The sequence below is a fragment of the Kalmanozyma brasiliensis genome (genome assembly GCF_000497045.1).
Source record: "Kalmanozyma brasiliensis GHG001 unplaced genomic scaffold PSEUBRA_SCAF3, whole genome shotgun sequence".
Lineage (NCBI taxonomy): Eukaryota > Fungi > Basidiomycota > Ustilaginomycetes > Ustilaginales > Kalmanozyma > Kalmanozyma brasiliensis.
This window is the reverse complement of record NW_015961970.1, coordinates 802-12,782: the sequence shown is the minus strand read 5'-3', so window position 1 is coordinate 12,782 and position 11,981 is coordinate 802. Positions and strand designations below refer to the sequence as shown.

Sequence of the window (11,981 nt, the reverse complement as noted above, 5' to 3'; positions counted from 1 at the left end):
CACAGCTTGCGATGAGGTCAATCTCAACGACGACAAGCTGCAAGCTTTGATACTGCGATACATATGATTGTGAGCTGACAGTCATCTCGACTTGAATACTGTTGCTGGGTAGATAGTCTGATTGCAATGTCAAAGAATGCGTCCCTTCTTCTGCGCCTTTTTTCTACGACGCTGGCGGCACGCTCCCCGCCAAGGCATTCATACTCCCAAACGGATCCCGCACGCTCTTGTTGACCTGCTTGTACCACCGTGCATAATCCTTCTTGAGCGCGTCCACCTCCGCGTGCAGTCCTGCCACCTGTCCTGCCAATGCCATGAAGCTCTCGTGCTGCGCGTGGATCGCATCCGAAATCGCCTGCGGCGTGTACGTCTCCCTGCTGCTCAGCGACGTTAGATGATGCTGAATGGTCTCGACCGTGCTCGAGTAGCGCGCGATGCGATCGCGATACTCTGCAGCAAGATCGGCAAAGTAGCGCTCGAGCCACTCGACGAACGACGCGCCGTCCGACGCCCCGCGCGGCTCCTTGGCATTGACGAGGATGGGGTACAGCGTCGAGGTGGTGGCTCGGTCGCGCTCGAGCAGACGGCCTACATCGACAGTCTGGTGCTCGTCCGTATCCAGTGTCGCGGAGAGCGACTTGAGCGCCGAGTCGAGTTCATGCCATTCTGACGCACACTTGCGGATCTCCGACCCAAAGTTCTTGGTCTTCAGCTCGTCCCTCAGTTGGGTCTGCGAAGAGATGTGTGTTTCGAGCTCCTCAATGAGCTTCTTGGCATCGTCGGGCAGGTCGTTGAAGCGTTCCTTTTGGAAGTAGCCGAACCGCGCGAAGGGTGATGCGGCGACCTGGTTCATTTGTGGTTGCGATGGATTGGACTGGAAAGCGTTGCCAAATTGCTGTTGTTGCTGCTGCTGCGGCTGTTGTGGCTGCGAGAACGAGAAGAGCGATGTCGACGGTTGCTGTTGCTGTTGCTGCTGCTGCTGTTGCGCTGGCTGAGTGGACGAGCCGAAGAGCCCCCCGGTAGATGTAGACGCTGTGTTACTGGCGCCAAACGAGAAGCCGCCAGCCGCAGGGGCAGCAGGCTTGCCAAATAGCCCACCGGTCGACGTCGACGCTGTGTTGTTCGACGCACCAAAGAGTCCACCTCCGAAGCCTGTCTGTTGTGGCTGCTGCGTCTGTTGTCCTGGCTGCTGCTGCTGCTGTTGTGTTGTTGTGGTGGAACCAAACAGACCTCCACCGCCGAGTGTGGGCGCAGTCGTGGTGGTAGCAGGCTTGGCACCGAAGCTAAAGCCACCTGTAGCTGGAGCTGCCGCAGCGGTGCCTGGGTTCGCTGCTGCTGTGCTTGTAGTTGTGCTGTTGTTGGCGCCGCCGCCGAAGGAGAAGCCGCCTGTTGTGCCAGAGAAAGGCTTGTTCGCTGGGGGTTGCGAGAAGGAGAAGGACGCGGATCGACCGAGTGTAGACCCGGTCGCGGGTGCGGACGACGTTGAGCCGAACATTGCGAGCGTAAGTATCAGCCTCGTCGACTTTGGCTGCGCTTGAGAGAGTCCTCTGTGGTGCCGACGCTGGTGGTTTTGTGGAAGGTCAAGAAGGAGTGGACAGAGTGCGGAGCGATCAGACCACGAAACGCGACTTTTTGCCAAATCACAGACCAAACACCCTTCTAAAAGGGCACATCGGGTCGAGGCATGCTGGATCGGGGCAACGACATCCAACTTCGCTGAGAGCACAGACCGACACCTTCGACCGTCTCATTCTCCATCTTCACTGACCACAATCACTAAGCTTCTATCGGCATGTCCGATTGAGCACAGAACGAGTCGACAGCCGTCGTCACAGAACATCATGTCGGCCGATGTGGCCGCAGTCAAGCGAGAGGAGCGCGCAATGGTCGACGACAGCGACATCAACGTCGCATCTTCTTCCAACTCGGCCAACCGACCACCGCCATACCTGCCGGCGACGACGAGCAAGCCAGCCGACCTGCCACGGGCGTATCTCAATGGCACACAAGATATGCTGAGCCTGTTCGGTCTCATGCCCATCTACGATAGAGCCGTGCGTCCGTACAATCCAGAGACCATCAAGGCGGAGAACGAGGCTTCGACTTCGAGCTTTGCCGCACCAGCAGGACCAGGCGCGACACCACGCGGGGGAGCGCAAACAGGAAATGCAGCAATCGTAGCAGGGATGACAGGAGAAGGCGGAGCAGCAAATGCTGGGTCAGTGCCGCCAGGCGCGACCCCGTCGAGCAGTCAACAAGGTCTAGCACAGGGCAATGCCACACCTCGGCCTAGCAACGCCCCCACTGTCGGAGCAGCGGGTTTAGCGAGTCATCCATCCCACGCCGCCTCCAGTACAGGTCGTATCTCCACGCCCGCTCTCCAACTCAACGGCGGACCGCCCACCTTCTCGCTGCATACCGACTCGTCCGCCATCCTGGCCGCTTCGCCTGGTCAACTGGCCGCCTCCGCTGCGGCCGCCCCACCCGCGCGCAAACCCACTAAGCCACCAGGAACATACGCACACTACGTCGAAGACCTTGCGGGCCGCGTACGTCCACCACGCAAATCGGCGCGCGCCGCAAGAGAAGGCAAGGGCACGACGCTCACGTCAATTCTGTTCAAGCCCGAGTACACACCACAGCGCATCGTGCCGTTCGACAGGGAGACCATGCAGGCTGCGTTCAGCGTCGAGCCCGGTGTCGTGGCCCAGATCGACCAGGCTTTGTTAGAGCCCGACGATGAGGAGGTGCGGCCTAGAAAGAAGAAGAAGAAGGACAGGGTCAAGGATGAGGTGAGGGGGATGCGAGGGAGCTCTGGGGTGAGCAGCGCTGCGAGGACACCGGTGAGGCGGTGAGGCCGAATGGGCAGCTTGTAGTTGTACCGAACACTCAATCAGACGCACAATCGAAGATCGTCACTGACAAAAGGCATGTGATCAAACGAAAAAGTGAGATTCCGCTGGTCAAGAGGCAAGGGTTCAAACGGCGATGCCCATCCTCGTCGTGATCTCATCCACCGTCTTCCTGATGCTCTGGTAATCCTGATCATCCGCACCATCACCCGTCGGCGGGTTGTTAAAGTAGCCCGCAATCTCATCGGCGCTCTTGCCCCTCCTCCCCGCACTCGCCAGGCAACCCTGCACCACATTGAACAGATGCGAGTTCTCGAGGGCCGCAGCTACCCTCTCCTTATCGTTGAGCTGCTTGTTGACCGCATTCTCCGACTGATGCGTTCCCGGTCGAACACGGATATCCACCTTGAACCGATCCGGCAGCGCACGCAGCAATCGCACACGGAGCGAAAGCCCGATGAGTGTAGCCATGCTGCAGTGTGGGATGGTCGGCGTGAACTCGAGCAGCACATGCGGCAGTTTGTTGGCCGCCAAGTCGCCATTGGAGACGGTAATATGGGACGCGTTGACCACAGCCAGCTGTTCGAGCGTGAGAGGATGTTCCGGGTCGGTGATGGAGCGGATGAGGTCGTAAATCTCTTGGCTGTCGATCTGCTCGTCCGAGACAGTAGCGGGTATCTCGGTGCGGTTGTTGTGTGCGACAGACGTAGTCTCGGGTGATGTGGGCGGCGAGACGGTGTTGCGGTTGTCGGCCATGTCTACGTCGTCGTCGTGCTCTTCCTCTTCGTCCTCATCGTCTTGGTCGATGGTGGAGCGAGTTGCGCGAGCAAATGATGTGGCGAGGTTGGAGCTGGAGCTAGCGCCAGCGGTGGTAGAGGAGCTGCCAGCGATGCCAGCGATGCTGCTGCCATTGGAAGGAGTGGGTCGACCTGCCGACTGTGCCGAGGAGTGGATCGAATGGTCACGCCACCACTCTGCATTGGCACTCGAGGCGGCGCGTCGCTGTGTCGAGCTCGCGCTCGACTGGTAGACGATAGGGTTTGCGTTGTCTTTCTGTTCCATGATGGGCAAATGAATCTAGATGAGGTTGGTGGCGAGAAAGGAGGAGCTGCTGAGCCACAGCATGATAAGAAGAGTGGAGGCTTGGACTCGAAAAGCTGAGGAATGAGGCTCGCATGATATCGGGCAAGCAAATCTTCGAGATCCAACCCTTTTTTGAAAGATCGAAGGTGTTAGACTGCGATCAACCCGCGGCTTGGCTCGATTCGCGCTTAGCGGGAGGAGCACGTTGACAATCTGCATGAATTTCAGCCGCATCGCTGCTTGCTTGAGTCAGGTGAGAAGAAGAGAACCCGAGGCTGCCGTTCTTATGTCAATTTGCACCTCATCATTCATTGTCTTCTTTTGTTCTTTCCATTGTCATCCAGCTCGGCGAAACTGGGATTGGACGTAGACATAGCACATCTGCTTTCGCCGAGACGTAGAAGTCGTTATGAGTCGATGATATGGTTGAGATGAATATGAAGGCCGAACGGCCACCTCGTCCTAGCAGAGAGAGAGAGAGATCACGCAGTGTCTGGAATAGGTGAAATGCAATTTGCGTCCTTCTTGAGCGCGGGCCAGCTCGACAGCGAGCAAACAACGAAGCAGTGTGTGTGTCGGACTTTAGCAGGGTCGAGCCTTCTCCATTCATCACCTTGTTCATCCTCCTCTGCCGTCGACTTGTATTGATCTGGCTGATCGCGCTCGCCCCTCACCGCACTGCTGACGTTCAGGCTGCGTTTCACGAACTCGTGACTAGCTCACCGTTCGCTTTCTCGAAAGCTATATTCGGAAACGACGACGCTGTTCCTCTTTTTCCGGTCGCTTCTTGCGCCAACTGTCTCCACCCTCGATACTCAGACTGCAACTTCAGCTTGTTCTGGCGCGGTGAACAGACTCACCAAAGGCTAGGGTCATCACAGCGAAGGTCAGCTCAATAGCTCGAGAGCCGGCCTCATAGCTCCGTCGCATCAATATCCGCTTGCAGGAGGAATCTTCTCGGCATCCTCGGCGGACAACTTGATCTGATCGGATCTACCGAACTTTACCAATCAGTCGCGCATCTTTCTGCAACACGGCCGATCCGCAAAGCTATCCGGATCCACACTTGTCATCACGCAGCACCACTTCGACCCACACCGACCGGCAACATTCCGATCATCAACAACGGGATGCTTCCGTCTCGCTCTCGCTCTTGCCCGCCATGAATCACCCGGCGTCGTCCTCCTCTTCATCCTCGCTCTCATCTCATCACTCTTCACACCATGTTCCATCGGCGTTCCCAACGCCAGGCTCGGTGGCTCCGGCATCCTTCACCTCTGCTTCAGCACACGCAGCTTCGCCGTCACATGCATCCAGCTCAGCGGCTGACACACTAACCGCACCTCATCAGCAGTCGACGCTCAGACCGCCATCTGCCGGCCCAGCACCAGCAGCTTCGTCATCGACCTCAGCGACCACAGCACCCCCATCGACCGACCCCTCAATACAAGCCGGCTCTGCAAAGGTGCTGCCTCACTCGTTCGACGATGCGCTTCTAGATGACGTCCTCGTCCTGGTCGTCGACATGCTTGTCAAGCTCACCGAGCACAACGACTCGCTTCCCCTTCATCCATCGGCACTCACTCGATTCCACTCCCGCGCCACACCCAACATCTCGCTCTCGGCCTACCTGCGTCGAATCGCAAAGTACACTTCCATCGAGAAATGCTGCGTCCTCATCCTCCTCGTCTATATCGACCGCGTATGCGAGCGTCTCGAAGGATTCACCATTTGCGGTTTGACCGTCCATCGCTTCATCTGTGCCGCCATCCTGTGCGCCTCCAAGGCGCTCTGCGACGCCTTCAATACCAACGAGCACTACGCCAAAGTCGGAGGCATCAGCTTGCAGGAGATCAATCTGCTCGAGAAAGAGTTTCTGCAGATCATCGATTGGAGGCTCATCTGCAGCGGCGCCGAGCTGCAGCACTACTATGCGAGTCTCGTGCGCAATCACAAGGACTACGTGCTGGCTGAGCCAAAGCTTGGGCAGCAGCAGGCGCAGACCCCGGCAGAGATGGAGCTGGATGCGACCGAGGCAGGCGCCAGTGCTAACGGGCATGGTAGCAGCAGCGCTGCGAGCGGCAGTAGTGCCAGTCGAGCAAGTAGCAGGTCGAGGGAACTTCCCGGTGATCCAAAGACCGCGGGGGCTGCATACACCGTCAACGAAGCCGCGCGGTTGCACCACAGTCGCCTCCAAAGTAGCGCTGTTGCAGGGAGTCAAACACCTGCAGTGGGCAGCAGCCAGCACAGTTCGCCTTTCCCAATCAGCAGCAACGATACGAGTCCCCAAACGCCTTCATCTGCGGTCAACGGTAGCGGAGGCTTGGTGGCAGCGGCATCGAGTGGTTCGCTATCAGGAAGTGGTGGTGGTGGGAGGGGTGGATCGACTTTCACCAGCCCCCTATCGGCGATGCAGGTCGATCGGCAGTCCACAAATGCAGCAGCGTCCACCTCCGCATTAGCCGTAGCAAACAGCAGGATCAGGAAGGACGAACATCGCACGCCTCCTTCGCCCCGCAACCATTCGGGCTCCGACATGATCGACAGCAGCAATCAAATCTCGATCGACACAGCACAAAGCGACGGGCAACCTCAGAATCAGGCTTCATCTGCCGCACAGGACCTTCGTCAAGCCGGAAATTCAGCAGACACGTCCAAACGTTCGCGTCTAGCCAACCCCGCGCCTCCGTAGAATGTGCTTGGCTGAGCCGCAGGCACTCCCACTCCACGTCCGGCTCCTCAAAACCCCCTTAGATCCGATCTCCGGCGAGCCGAGGCCTCCCTTGTACACTAGATCAGTTCAATCGTATCTCTGCAGACAGTAACGAGACACCAACACTGAGCGTTGCGTCTTGATGCTAACCGATCAAGCACAAGCGGACTAGCTGCTGGCAAGGCGAGCCCAACTAGTGCATATGAAAGCGTCGACTACAAACTAATGCAGCAAGACATGTGACCCTTCATGCAACGCATCGACCGCTATTTCGGGGGACAGAGGTCTCGAGCTGACACCAAAACTTGTAGCGAGCGAGCGTTACCCCGCACTGCCTTTGCCGAGTCCTCACAATTGGTCTAGGATCTTTCCAGCGATTAAAGTGATTGCGTCAGTCGCAAACAGCACTCTCATCGGCAACGCCGGCGCCAACGCTCAGGTCAGAAGAACCGGGAAGGTGTGCAGGTCGACCTGGGCAGCAGTTCGAGCGACACGACCTTCTGTATTGCCGATGGCAAAGCCGAGGAGCAGGCGTGCAAGGCTTCGCACGAATCTGAGAAGAACGGCCCTTCGACGTCCAAAGCCGTTCCTGGCACATCTTGCCAAGCCCACGTTCTGCTCTTCTCCCTCATACACAAACGTTCTTCTGCTGCAAGACAAAAGACAGCTGTGATAGGTAGCGAGTGAGCACTCGCGCTGCCATGGAACCACCTTTCAGGCTCCGCCCTGTCCTGGTACGACATTCTGCGTTCGATCCGATTCGCAAGGGCCTAATTTAGCAGAAATGAAGGCGAAGAAACAGTAGGCGAACCGCCGAGCCGCCTTCATCGCCGCATCGACGGCGTATAGCGCCTTGGCAGGGCCGAGATCACCGGAGCATGAATGCAAGGCTGCTTGTGCGGCTTGGCGTCAGCATCTTCCCATGTAGAAGCGACTGCTATGCAAGCGAAACAGCGAAGAAAGCACTAAACGATTGTGTTTGCGGAGTGTCAAGTAGGTGCGCTCTTCAGCGGAAGATGCTGTTCATGCGGGGTAACAATGGGGTTGCGTATGCGAGGCGGCTGGCTTGCCGTGGGTACGAGGTGCTTCTTGCTCCTTCCCATTGTCCTCAACGGGCCGTATAAGTATCGATGCTCCCTTGCCTCCTCTCAGCATAGCCCTTCACGCTTCCTGTCACCTCCCCCTTCCCCTGTCTCTCTAGCTACACCTTGCGGAACCCTCCCCACTCCACGATGAAGTTCGCATCGATCATTACCGCCCTCGTGGCGCTCGCCTCGTCGGCTGTTGTCGCCTCTCCCCTCGTCAAGCGTCTCCCGTCTGGCTCCGACCCAGCCCTGTCGACCCCTCAGGCCGTCCTCGACGCCGGTCTCTTCTGCCAGAACGGCTCGCCCTCCGCCCAGAACAAGCCCATCCTCCTCGTCCCCGGCACCGGTGTTGACGGCCGTCAGAACTTCGACTCGAACTGGATCCCCCTCTCCACCATGCTCGGCTACTCGCCTTGCTGGGTCTCTCCTCCTCCCTTTATGCTCAACGACTCGCAGATCAACGCCGAGTACGTCGTCAATGCTGTGCGAAGGCTCTACGCCGGCTCAGGCTCTACCAAGCTCCCCGTGCTCACCTGGTCGCAGGGCGGTCTGGTGACCCAGTGGGCGCTCACCTTCTTCCCCAGCACCCGCAACCAGATCGACCGCCTCGTCGCCTTCGTCCCCGACTACAAGGGAACCGTCAACGCTTACCCTCTCACTGCCACCGACACTGCCAGCCCTTCCATCTGGCAGCAGCGCGCCGGATCCGCCTTCACCACCGCCCTCCGCAACGCTGGCGGTCTGAACAAGATCGTACCCACCACCAACACCTACTCGGCGACCGACGAGATCGTCCAGCCCCAGATCACCAACAGCCCTATCGACTCGAGCTTCCTCTTCAACGCCAAGAACATTCAGTCCCAGTCCGTGTGCGGGCCCGCGTTCGTGGCTGACCATGCCCAGTCGCTCGTCAACCAGTTTGCCTACGTCGTCGGCCGAAGCGCGCTCAGGAGCTCCACCGGTCAGGCGCAGAGCAGCGACTACAGCATCGCCGACTGCAACCCCTTGCCCGCCGACCCCCTCACCCCGCAGCAGAAGGCAGAGTCGAGCACTCTTCTGTTGGTCGCGGCCGCCAACGTTGCCGCCGGTCCCAAGACCAACTGCGAGCCCGACCTCAAGCCCTACGCTCGACCTTTCGCTCCCGGCAGCCAGACGTGCTCCGGCTTCACCACCTTCTAAACTGGTTCGGCTGTAGTCCCCCCCCTTTTTGACGTCTTGTATTTGTCTCACTCCGCTTGCATGATTCTGAAGGGCAGAGGCCGTATCTCGTGCTTCCCCCGCTCGTTTGTACCACACTCCTTCGCAAGAATGCTTCGTCTTTGTATCAATGCTGAAATTGTCGTCATGGAATCGTTCTGCTCTGCTGTCTCCTATCGGTTGGCCAGGGAGGCTCCTCGTCGCACACGAAACAATTTTTGAGCTTGGGCATGCGGGCTCTATCATTGATTAGCGAAACGTTCTATGGACCATATCAATACGAAAAAAATTCTCGCGCCTACTTCTCAAGCGGAGGCAGAATTCCGACGGTGGCGCCGAGCTTGGCCAACCCAACCTTCCTCTTCTGCTCCCACTCGTGCGTGTCCCAGAACGACTTGTCCATCCACGCCTCCTCTTCGGCACCGGTCTTCTCGCCCTCGGTCCTGAACTGCTTGAGCAGCGCGGCGCTCTTCCTCAGCTTTGCGTCGGCCTTCTTGGAAATGGTCTTCTTGCCCGTCTTGGCGCGATACTCGTTGCGCGCCTTTTCGAGGTAGTGCACGCGCAGCTTCTCGGCCTTGTCCCAGTTGGACTTGGCACCGTAGCCCGAGGTGGCGATCCAGAGCCAAGGCGGGATGGTGCGTCGATTCGACTTGCACACGTAGCGCGAGACGCTAGTGCAGTACAGCATCTCTCCCTCCCTCAACCCCGTCGTCGCGTCAATCGGCTTGGAGGAGGAAGAGGGCTTGACAAAGCGCCCGACGACATACAGCCACTTGTCGTCCCACGCCTCGAGGCTCATTCGAATCGTGTAGCGTGCCAGCATGGGCACTTCGCGGTGGAAGTTGAACCCTGAGCCGCCGAGAGCGACCCAGCCACCGTCGTAGTACACTTTGAGCACACGCGGCGAGTTGTGCGCCATGCGCGTGTAGTCGAGCGCCTTCGAGTAGGACGAGTTGGAAAGGTGACCATTCCAGTCGCACTCGTCGAGCGTGGCGATCATGTGGTGGTCCGAGTAGTCGCCGAAGATGTCACGGCCGATGGGAAGCTTGGACAGCTTGAGTTGCGGGTGGATCGATGGGTGCGTGAGCGACGGTGATGTCGAGGGAGCTTTGCGAAGGAGCGAGTTGCGTGCGATGAAGACGGCCTTGAACGCGGGGAAGAGGACGCGGAAGTGCCATGCGAAGGGTGTGGACCGGATGTTGGTGATGACGAGCAGGCTGAGCAGCAGTCGAAGCCATGTGGGCGGGTTGATACGGATGGGCTCGAGGAGAAGTGCTCTGAGGAAGGAGAGACCCCACGGTGTCAGCATGACGCCGATCGCGCCGACGGGAGCCAGCGTCGACACTTTCAGCGAGCTCTTGGAGGAGGAAGCGGCGGTCATCGTGATGATTTGCTGGTGGACAAGAGGACAGAACGTGGCTCGCTTCGATGATGCCTAACTTATATCGAGCGAGCTAGTGATAGATTCGCGGAAGACGGCATCCAGGGTCCGATATCGAACCCGCAGCGATACGCTCGCCGAAAACTTTGCAGGTCTCGCTTTTTGCTTCCCGAACGCGCTGATCGACATGGCAGCACAGCACAACATCACTCAAGACGTTCTTCTTGCCAATCCGGCTACCGGCAACACACATATCTCCGGTGTCCGACGTGCATGTTTCGCGCAGGGCCAAGCAAACTTTTCCTTGTTCCGCCTCCCAACAATCGCTTCCACAAATTCTCCGACAGCGCAACAGCCGTCGATCCTGGACCTGTCATTTGTGCTCCGTGGACGTCGCGAATGATGCTATCAATGCATTAGATCGGTACTCGGCTTCGACTTCGGACCTCCAGCACTTCCGCCGCTCCCAACATTCGACTGCACACGCTGCGTATTCTGCTTGTTGCGCCGTTGTGTCCTCGCTGCAGGATCCATGACGCCGATTGATGTCTTTGTTCGACAGACTCGCGGGCTCGCAAAGGATGGCACGCTCGACAGATGCAAGCGTAGCGCAAAGATCTGGCTGCAAGCTCGCTTGTTGGTGCCTGCAAAGGAATATCCAACAAGCGACAAGCATCGTTCGGCATTATCTGCCCGCGGCTATGAGCGCTTGAGCAAGTAGCATCGCTTTCATGCTCAGATCGCCTACACGGTGCCGGTCTGGGCATGAATCGCTTGCGCTTTCCACGTGCCATCGCGCGTGCCCTCCTGCGCCGTTCAAGAGCGCAATCAGAGACGACGACAGCTTCGTCGATCTCTTGCAACGAACGCTCGCCAGTCAGTCTCGCTACTCCAGCGCCGCGCAGCTCACTGCTGCTGCAGCGCAACGACGGGCACACGCTCATGTATCGCTCTGTCGCGCGCGCAGCGATCTCTGTCAATGCGAATCGCGCACGAGTCGATCAGAACAGCACTGGGCGGCGTTCGAAGTCGGATACCAGCTTTGAGCAAACAGCGCAGGTCAGACCCGGTTTTCAAAACGGCGTAGAGTCGAATTCTTAAGGAAGAAACAATTTCTGCACCAAAAAAAGGGCAACAAATTGAGGCTCAATAATTGATCTGTTTATTCAGCATGTGTTAAGGTTATAGGGTCTAGGCTACCGCATGGCAGCTACGGCCAGTTGGCAGGGCAGTCAGGTACAGAGGGATTGTAACACTGAGAGGTTGGACGCAGTTGGGCTGCTGTTGCAATATTTGCTGTTTGTCTAGATTTAGATTTCTCTTGCGCAAGTGACCAAGCTTACCTTGGCCACTCTGCTGCACTCACTCTTGAAATCTTGTAAGGGGACGCGTGCTGTTATGGGTTCGCTCGGGAGGTATGGGTCATTGCCAAACTCACGACTTTGGCAATACAAGCCCGGCTCGGGCCGAACTCGAGCTAGCTCCTCGAGGGACGGCTAGCCGCTATCAAGGATCACTCCAGGAAGCTTCGCAGGTAATCAGCAGGGGCAGGACTGGACACGGGCACCACCTCAGACGGTAGGGTGGCCGCCAGGGCTGGATGGGGGCGTGACTAGGCACACACGCAGGTCGTGCAGGTAGACAATGGGCCGGCTTAGGCTAGCTGTGCC

The 11,981-nt window shown here is 58.2% G+C and overlaps 6 protein-coding genes across 6 annotated transcripts; 3 read left to right on the top strand and 3 right to left on the bottom strand.

Moving 5' to 3' along the window:
* Positions 1-163: 163 nt before the first annotated feature.
* On the bottom strand, positions 164-1,495 carry PSEUBRA_003872 (Nucleoporin FG repeat; the record flags this gene model as incomplete). Its single annotated transcript, XM_016437476.2, has 1 exon — positions 164-1,495. One exon carries the CDS (start codon positions 1,493-1,495, stop codon positions 164-166), a length of 1,332 nt encoding a protein of 443 aa, XP_016291008.2.
* Positions 1,496-1,841: 346 nt separating this feature from the next.
* Positions 1,842-2,855, top strand: PSEUBRA_003871 (uncharacterized protein; the record flags this gene model as incomplete). The annotated part of the gene is made up of 1 exon (XM_016437478.1): positions 1,842-2,855. One exon carries the CDS (start codon positions 1,842-1,844, stop codon positions 2,853-2,855), a length of 1,014 nt encoding a protein of 337 aa, XP_016291007.1.
* A 123-nt stretch (positions 2,856-2,978) lies between these two features.
* On the bottom strand, positions 2,979-3,914 carry PSEUBRA_003870 (protein of unknown function DUF59; the record flags this gene model as incomplete). Its single annotated transcript, XM_016437462.1, has 1 exon — positions 2,979-3,914. One exon carries the CDS (start codon positions 3,912-3,914, stop codon positions 2,979-2,981), a length of 936 nt encoding a protein of 311 aa, XP_016291006.1.
* Positions 3,915-5,097: 1,183 nt separating this feature from the next.
* On the top strand, positions 5,098-6,627 carry PSEUBRA_003869 (Cyclin PHO80-like protein; the record flags this gene model as incomplete). Its single annotated transcript, XM_059465235.1, has 1 exon — positions 5,098-6,627. The coding sequence occupies one exon, from the start codon at positions 5,098-5,100 to the stop codon at positions 6,625-6,627; it is 1,530 nt and encodes a 509-aa protein (XP_059320487.1).
* Positions 6,628-7,880: 1,253 nt separating this feature from the next.
* PSEUBRA_003868 (uncharacterized protein) lies at positions 7,881-8,912 on the top strand (the record flags this gene model as incomplete). Its single annotated transcript, XM_016437479.1, has 1 exon — positions 7,881-8,912. One exon carries the CDS (start codon positions 7,881-7,883, stop codon positions 8,910-8,912), a length of 1,032 nt encoding a protein of 343 aa, XP_016291004.1.
* A 316-nt stretch (positions 8,913-9,228) lies between these two features.
* Positions 9,229-10,311, bottom strand: PSEUBRA_003867 (uncharacterized protein; the record flags this gene model as incomplete). The annotated part of the gene is made up of 1 exon (XM_016437465.1): positions 9,229-10,311. The coding sequence occupies one exon, from the start codon at positions 10,309-10,311 to the stop codon at positions 9,229-9,231; it is 1,083 nt and encodes a 360-aa protein (XP_016291003.1).
* Positions 10,312-11,981: the final 1,670 nt, after the last annotated feature.